This window comes from Silene latifolia, chromosome 11, assembly GCF_048544455.1.
Source record: "Silene latifolia isolate original U9 population chromosome 11, ASM4854445v1, whole genome shotgun sequence".
Taxonomy (NCBI): Eukaryota; Viridiplantae; Streptophyta; class Magnoliopsida; order Caryophyllales; family Caryophyllaceae; genus Silene; species Silene latifolia.
In genome coordinates this window covers 185,980,305-185,989,251 of record NC_133536.1, presented here as the reverse complement: position 1 = coordinate 185,989,251, position 8,947 = coordinate 185,980,305, and the positions used below count along the sequence as shown (strand labels likewise).

General features: G+C 38.2%; 1 protein-coding gene across 1 annotated transcript; it reads right to left on the bottom strand.

Moving 5' to 3' along the window:
• Nucleotides 1-1,119: 1,119 nt before the first annotated feature.
• LOC141614485 (uncharacterized) lies at nt 1,120-3,227 on the bottom strand. Its single transcript, XM_074433229.1, has 3 exons — nt 3,125-3,227; nt 2,806-2,874; nt 1,120-1,940 (listed from the first exon to the last, which is right to left on the bottom strand). Exons 1-3 carry the CDS (start codon nt 3,225-3,227, stop codon nt 1,120-1,122), a joined length of 993 nt encoding a protein of 330 aa, XP_074289330.1.
• Nucleotides 3,228-8,947: the final 5,720 nt, after the last annotated feature.

Below are 8,947 nucleotides of genomic sequence, written 5' to 3'. Positions count from 1 at the left end.
GAATTGTGCTATCAGAAGGATTTGAAATTGGTGAATTATGGTTAGAGCCACCACCATTTTCCAGTGAAGAAGTTGAATTCTCAGGCTCCTCAATTGTTGTTTTTGGCATTTCATCATCTTCAGGAAATAGAACCAATCTATCATCAGTACTGTTCCACGGCCAGCTAGCATCTTCATTAAACACCACATCTCTACTTATAATAATTTTGCTACTAACAGGATCATAACCTATATGCTTTAGATTTCATACTATAACCAATAAACACACATTTCTCGGATTTTTCATCAAGCTTGTGGCGATAGGATTTTATTAAAGCATAGACTACACAACCAAAAACCCTTAAATGACTTACCCGAGGCTTAGAACCTCGCCATGCTTCATAAGGTGTTTTGTTAAGAACTGCTTTTGTGGGTGATAAATTTAGAAGATAGACTGCTGTAGCAACTGCTTCTGCCCAGAACTTATTTGGAAGCTGTTTTGCCTTTAACATATTTCTGGCCATTTCAACAACAGTACGATTTTTCCGTTCAGCAATGCCATTTTGTTTCGGGGTGTGTGGTGCAGTAAGCTCCCTACGAATACCATACTCTTCACAAAAGTTATCAAACTCTTGTGAGCAAAACTCACCTCCCCTGTCTGTACAGAGTATCTTTATAACCTTTCCTGACTGTTTTTCTACAAGCACTTTGAACTTTTTGAATACTTCAAAACAATCAGATTTTAAGGTTAAAAAATATATACTCAACCCATTCGGCTGTAGTCATCAGTAAACAGCAAGAAATAATAACTTCGATTCATAGATGGAGTTTTCATTGGTCCACACAAATCTACGTGCACTAGTTCAAGGCATTTAGACGCTCTCCACGATTGCCCAACAGGAAATGAACTTCTACTGTGCTTCCCAAGGACACACCCTTCCCAAAATTCTAGGTGAGCAACCTCTGGCAACCCTAAGACCATGTCTTTCCTTTTAACGAGTTTTAATCCATTTTCATGCAAGTGACCATATCGTAAGTGCCATAAATCAGACTCACATAACTTTTTAGCCATAAAAACCTTGTTTTCAAAACAATCTATGTCTAAAGGAAACATCTTATTTTGGGTCATACTAATAGTAACTACAGTTTGCCCAAATTTCTTATCCAATATTGGCAGCTATCATCATCAAATAAGAACTTATACCCACTAGACATCAACTGTCCCACACTCAATAAATTATGAGCTAAACTAGGCACAAACAACACATTATGAATTAATTTCTTCTTGCCAGAGCTAGTGGAAAGAGTAATTGTACCTTTACCTTCGACTTGTACTACCTTGTCATCACCAAGGCGTACTTCTGATTTTTGTGTGGTGTCTAAATCCATGAACAAAGACTGTGAACTAGACATATGGTTTGAACAACCACTATCAACAAACCAGACATCACCCGAGACTGCATTATCATGAAAGTGTGCCATAAAAAGAGTTTCCGCCTCTTCTTTTTCCGTAAAATTTGTTTGATTTTGTTTTTGATTTTGTGCCTTTATCCAACAATTTGCTTCTTTGTGACCGAATTTATTACAATGATGACATTGAATGGATGACTTCTGTCCATGTTGTCGCTGCCCAAAATATTGGCCACGGCCTCTGCCTCTGCCACTGCCACGACCTCGACCGCGGAAACCACCTCTACCATTTCCACGTCCACCAAAATTATTATTATCATTTTCTTTTGAAGACTCTCCCTTCACCTGAAATGCCGTTTCTTCATTTTTTTTTTCTTTTGAACGATTTAATCGTTCTTCATGAGCTTGCAAACAACTCGTTAATTCATCAAAAGAATAAGTTGACATATCATGAGCTTCTTCAATTGCAGCGACAATAGAATCAAATCTAGAAGTAAGACTTCTCAAAATATTTGGAACCACTGTTTTATTTGAATATCTTCCCCATAAGACTTCATTTTATTCACAATTGTACTAGCTCTAGATAGGTAATCCTACACGGACTCATTATTTTGCATATTTAAAGTTTCAAAATAGTGGCGTAGCGTTTGAAGCTTAACAACGATTACCTTATCCGAGCCTTTGAATTCAGTTTTTAAAATTTGCCATGCCTCTTTCGAAGTTGCTGCTGATGCAATTCTGGAGAAAATATTTTCATGAACAAATGATTGAAGAAATATGAGCGCTTTTGCATCTTTTTTCCTATTTTCTTTCGATCTTTGTTGCTCGACATCCGAGTCGTCAAAACCATATTCAACTAAATCCCATAGCTCTTGAGATTTAAATAAAATTCTCATTTTAATTGACCAAAACTCATATTTATCCCCATCAAAATTGGGAATTAATGGTTGAGAACTAGAGACTCCATTAGTGGCTATGACACTCTAAAAATTATTTTATGGGAAAACTCCGTATATTTCACTCACTAATTTTTTATTTGAACTTACCTGATTTAGACAGAGAGGAGTTGCGTTGCTCTTAAAATTTATCTCTTACCTATAGTGCTCTTGGTACCAAACTTGTTGGTAAAGGAGAGAGTAAATAATATAAAGAGATAATTATTTATTATTTGATTGCATATTACAAGTAAATTAGAGGCCTTTATATAGCCTTTCACATGACATTTTAAAGTAGAAACTAAATGTATGAATTAATTAACATGTTCTACGTTTCTATCGTAAACTAAAAACTTATTCTTATACTTAAAACAATAACTCGTAATATCAATAACTCACCTTCATACTAACGCATTATTCTAATAACTTACTTTTAAGCATTATTCAACATTGTGTGCAGGTTTAGATAGACCGCACTTACCTATCAACCCACGTGGAATCACTCCGGTCAGATCATTTTGACCCTCTTTAGAGTTGTCATGTAATGTACCTGATCCGTCAACCGCATTGAAGATGTGGAAATTACTCCGGTAGGATCATTTCGATTCTTCTTCAGAGTTATCATGCAATGTACTCGATTCGTCGACCGCTTGAAGATGTGGAAATTACTCCGGTCGGATCATTTCGATTCTCCCTTGGAGTTATCATGCAATCTACCCGATTCGTCAACTACTTGAAGATAAGGAAATTACTCCGGTCGGATCATTTCGATTCTCCCTTGGAGTTATCATGCAATGTACCCGATTGACCGCTTGAAGATTTGGAAGAATGTTTCCTGCATTCATGAAGATTTGGAAGAATGTTGCCTGCATTCATGAAGATTTGGAAGAATGTCACCTGCATTCTAACTTTATTTGTACATCTAATGACTTTCCCCTTTTAATTGCATGTCACAATGGTACATCTCAAGGAGCTACGCCAAAATGGTGCCACTTATCTCTCTTTGGTCGATGAAGAAGGTGATGCTGCTAATTCTGGAACTTGCTTGATCAACCGCGAGTCCTTGCGCGATTTAGATGGCTCTGAGGCAAGCCTTGTTAACAAGAAATGTTCTGAAAGAGAGATGTCGAAGAAATTGGAGACTGAGCTTCAAGACACGTCTGCTCATCATATTTTGAAGAGTACTTTCGAAACGAAAGGTGATTCCTCTCATTATTTCTGCTTGCTTGGACGAGATACCATATCAGGCTGTGTGAAGTGGAGTGGAAATTATGTGAAGATGTATGGCGGATTCTCTTATATTGGAGGGTATTGGGAATGGACCGAAGACGTGTTATCACGCTACAACGATATTTTGGCATCTGCTTCTATTGACTCCGCAATATATACTTCTTTATACACATACAATAAGGATGCATGCATCATACTGTAGATACCCAGTATCTGTTGAGTCTCTAACAAACACCCGATGATTATCGGACTACAACATGCTTAGGAATCGCAGTGTTTCATTGACAGTTTTATACAACTATACGTCGGAAAACATAAAACGATTTCGAAAATAAAACATTTCAAAACTTTCCAAAAGTACCTGAAGTGTTTAATTCATGACGACGGGGTCACAATGACACTAATTAGAGACAAAACCGACACTGGACCAAAAACCGACTCGAAAATTCAAATCCCGACTCCAACAACGAGTCAAATCGAGTCAAACACAAAAAACAAACTTTTCAAAGACTTCCATGTTAAGGTTCCCGGAATCCTTAATGGTCAAGTACAAATCAAGTTCATCCAAAACATAGGATAGAATAAATCATGATTACACTTGTGTGATAGTGACAAGACACCTCGAATACGCGCGAAATGGCTCGCGCATCTTCGAGCAGCCCATGCGGCCACGTCGCTCAAAACGTACACAACCACCTATTTCTCTATAAATACCCAACTTCACACACAATAACACCTTACGCAAGTGTCTGCCCCCTCACCCCTCTCTTAAAATTCTAGACTCGACTTCTCAAGTCACAAACCGACACGTGTTTCCGACCTACCGATCGAAAACACAAGCCTTACACATTGTTTGGTACCGTCATCGTGCATTAAACCACTTGACCGGCCAACCATCTCGACCACTACACCATCACTAAACTTAAAACTTTCTTTTACATTACTAAAACGGTTTTCAAACTGAGTTTTCCGACCAAACAAGTTGATACACTTTCGTCTAGTTCTCATCTCAAGCCTAGCATGTAAGTATGAGGGTGTAAAAATCTTCTTCTATCATGTTTTTCATTTGTTTCATGACTATAACATGCTAAAACATGCATAACATGGTCCAAATATGGGATAAATGAGGCAATTCCGGATTTTTGGTTGAGGTAGAAGTTTCTTGTATAGCAACCACGATCGCGCCTAAAGCCCCTCTCAGCCTAAATCCAATCGTGTTTGGTCTCTTCTTCCCCTTTTGTCTTAATTTCATATTTGTAATCGGTTTTTACCATTTCAAATATTTCAAATCATTTTTTTATATGACAAATTTTTAACCAAGAAATATTTTTCACCCTTAGTTCCTAATACCATGACGGTTTAATCCGTATTTCGGTGATAATATTTGGTTAATTACATTTTAAAAGGTATTTTAAAACCTTTTATTTCATTTCTTTACATTTTGAAAAGTATTTTAAAACCTTTTTAATTTCTTTACATTTTCAATATAAATGTATTAGTCATAAACACAAAACCATCATTGGTTCTACATACCATGTTGGGTTTTAACCCGAGTACGATGATAAACATTGACTAATTACAAACAAATGAACTTAAAATAATTAGTTCATAATTATTTTCAAAACTATTCATGCCAAGCTTGCAAAACCGAACCCAACATCGAATATTGTCAAAGCAATGACGATTATTCAAGTCTCGTTCTTCAATCAACACAAAAGCGGCCTAAATGGTCTTTTCAAATCAAGGCGGGTTTAAACACCCTTTTTTCAGTATATTTTACGAACTTTTTCAATGGTCAGAAGACATTCTTCCATCGTCTGCTGACCCGCGCCTAAACAGGCCATTCCTTTTTCCATTTTCAAACCAGGGCAAACTTCCTTTTTCCATTTTCAAACATTTTTCACCCTTGACAACTATATATTTTGTGTAATAGAGTTATTTACTTCCATACATAAGCTACTCTCTTTTGTATATATAGGATAGTTGTAGATTGTACAAACACAATATATTCACAATAATATACATCATATATTTACAACAATCTCTCAATTATAATATGGTATCAGTAACCTAGGTTATTGCCTAAAAAAAATACAATCTGCCGTCTCTTTTTCTTCCCTCTCATATTGCTCATCATGACAAACACTAATGCAAATCAAGTCGTTACATCCTCCAAACCCTCGTCTTATTCGTTTGTTCATGTTGAACAACCGGGTGCCAGTATCACTCCAATTGCCTTCAATGGCAACAATTACTAATTTACTATGAATGGTCCCGCTCGTTTCAACTCGCTCTTATGGCTAAAGGAAAACTAGGGTACATGATGGTATCGTCTCCAAGCCTTCTGGTACATCTGAATCTGTCGAATCTTAGCAATTGACCAATGCTTTGGTCGCCATGTGGATCTTTAACACCGTTGACCCTGCCCTGCGAAAGCAAATTTGGCTTCGTCCCGAGGCGAAATAGGTATGGCTCGATATCAAGAATCGCTTTTGTCAATCAAAGGAACCTCGTATTTATCAATTGCAGGCGGAATTATTGGCCTGTCGACAAGCGCCCAACGAGTCTCTCGTGGCCTATTAGTGTAAATATAAGATTTATATTTATTGTGTTTGTACAATCTACAACTATCCTAAATATACAAAAAAGAGTAGCTTATGTTGGAAGTAAATAACTCTATTTACACAAAATATATAGTTTCCTTGATTGAGTATGAGCCAACGGCCCTTTGAAACATTGTGCAACAGCTCTGTCATGAGCTTCCTAATACCTCTCCCCCCAAGGTGGAGTATGGAGATTCGAGACACCCAACCTGGAAAGTAGTTCAGTGAATGGAGCGCGGTCGAGGGCTTTGGTGAGAATGTATGCGAGTTGAGCCTTTATATGGACGTAGCTTGGAGCGATTAGGCGTTTTTGTATCTCGTCACGGATAAAATGACAATCGATTTCAATATGTTTTGTCCTTTCGTGAAATACCGGATTTCGGGAAATATGAAGCGCGGACTTATTATCACATTGAAGTTGAATTAGCTGATTATGAGATATGTCTAGGAATTGGAGCAATCCTTTGAGCCTTTTTAGTTCACATACTGTAAAAGCCATTGCTCGGTATTCCGATTCAGCGGATGAACGAGAAACCGTTGCTAACTTTTTTGTCTTCCACGAGATTGGAGAGGATCCCAAGAAGATGATATATGCTGAGAGGGGCCGACGGCTTGTAGGATAAGAGGAGTAGTCGACATCACAATATGCGTTGAGGCTTAAGTTACTGTCAGATCGAAGTAAGATGCCTTGTCCCGGAGAGTTTTTAATGTATCGTACCACATTCAATGCGGCAGTCCAGTGCTCACTGGTAGGAGCGTGCATAAATTGAGCTAGTATATAGACGAATTATGTTAACTCGGGGCGAGTGATAATGAAGTAGACGAGGCGAGCCACGAGTCGACGATATGGTTATGGGTCAGACATTAAAGGGGCTTTAGATAAACCGAGCCGTTGGTTTTGCTCCATGGGAGTAAATGTAGGTTTCGTTCCAAGTAGGCCAGTCTCGGTTAATATGTCGAGGGCGTATTTTCGTTGAGATATGAAGATGCCCGAGTTATTCCTCGCAATTTCGAGGCCTACGAAATACTTTAGAACCCCGAGGTCTTTTATGTGGAAGCATTGGCTTAAGTAGTTTTTAAATTGGGAGATAAAATGTGAATTGTTGCCGCAAATTACCAAATCGTCAACATAAACAAGTATATGTACGTCGGTGTCGGGTCGAGATATGGAGAAGAGCGAGTGATCGTATGGGCATTGTTTAAACCCTTATTTGATGAGAGCGGAAGCAAATTTGGCGTACCAACATCGTGGGGCTTGACGAAGGCCTTATAAAGATTTTCTCAGGCGACAAACTTTCCCATTAGCTGACTGGAGAAAACCGGGTGGGGGCTTTATATAGACTTGCTCATGTAGGTCGCCATGTAGGAAGGCATTATGGACGTCCATTTGGTGTAGGACCCATTGTTTAGCAGCAGCGATAGCAAGTAACGTTCGAACAGTGACAAGTTTGACGGTGGGAGCAAATGTTTCATTGTAATCGACACCTTCAACTTGGCGATTACCCATTCCAACCAATCGAGCCTTGTAGCGTTCGATTGACCCACCCGCATTATACTTAATCTTGTAGACCCATTTGGAAACGATGGCCTTTTTGTTCGAGGGTAGATCCTCGAGTGTCCACGTGTGATTTTTTTCAAGTGCATCGATCTCAAGCTTCATAGCGTTGCGCCATTCGGGTACCTGCATAGCATATTTAAAGAGACTAGGCTCGTGGTGTTTAGTGACGGCCGACAAAAAAAATTTGATGGTGAGGAGAAAACCTTGCGTAATTGAGATAATGAGAGATTGGAAAAACGGTACCTGAATATGATGATTGGGCGGTGAGAGCATTCAACGAGGGGCATGGTTTGGATACGACGTAGTCTCTTAAGTTGGAATTAGGTAGTTTGAGTCGATGTCCACGGCCCAGAGAAGACGTTGTAGTAGCGGAATTATACCATATTATAATTGAGAGATTGTTGTAAATATAAGATGTATATTAGTGTGAATATATTGTGTTTGTACAATCTACAACTATCCTATATATACAAAAGAGGGTAGCTTATGTATGGAAGTAAACAACTTTATTTACACAAAATATATAGTTGCCTTGATTGAGTATGAGCCAACAGCTCTTTGGAACGTTGTACAACAGCTCTTTCATGAGCTTCCTAATAATAAATCAGTTATCTCTAGCCCTCTTTCCTTGAATCACATGTAATGGGATAATGCTTCTCTTGGTTCTATACAAATCCTTTCTCTCGTCTATTTAAGGTCACTAATGAGTCATGACAGTCTCCATGTTTTTAGAGATTGTCATTGTAGGAGGGATTAACCTAGTATGCAGATATGCAAGGAAAAATAAATTATTTCTAGCCCCCTTAACTTGAAGCATTAGCAATGAGTAATTCTTCATTGGCTTATATACAAATCCATTCTAATCAATTTAAGGCCACTCATGACAGTTCCCACTCTCCATGTCTACCATTGCAGATGATATTTAAAACATTTGCTTATATACAAACCAGTATATCCATATCTGCATCAAAGTATCCTATTTGGTGGATACTTAAAACTCTTTTATTTGCACATGGCAGAATCGTTTCTTCGGAATTCCTCCATTCGGTTAGGGAAAAAAATAGAGTTAGTGGATCTCATGACTAAAGAGTAAAAGAGTAGTCTCATGACTAAGCTATGTTGGTAGATTTGTGTTGGTCAGCTACACTCTTATTGGACAAGAATTTTTATCATTACTACAGCTGTCATTTATAGAATCATGAATATTTGCAGAAATATCTTTGGGCTGGTTC

Coding starts and splice junctions, on each gene's coding strand:
- LOC141614485 (XM_074433229.1), bottom strand. CDS start 3,227: ATGCAGGTGACATTCTTCCAAATCTTCATGAATGCAGGCAACATTCTT. Junction 2,875..3,124: donor ATCTTCAAGCGGTCAATCGG/GTACATTGCATG, acceptor TTGACGGATCAG/GTACATTACATGACAACTCT. Junction 1,941..2,805: donor GATTCCACGTGGGTTGATAG/GTAAGTGCGGTC, acceptor AATAAAATGAAG/TCTTATGGGGAAGATATTCA.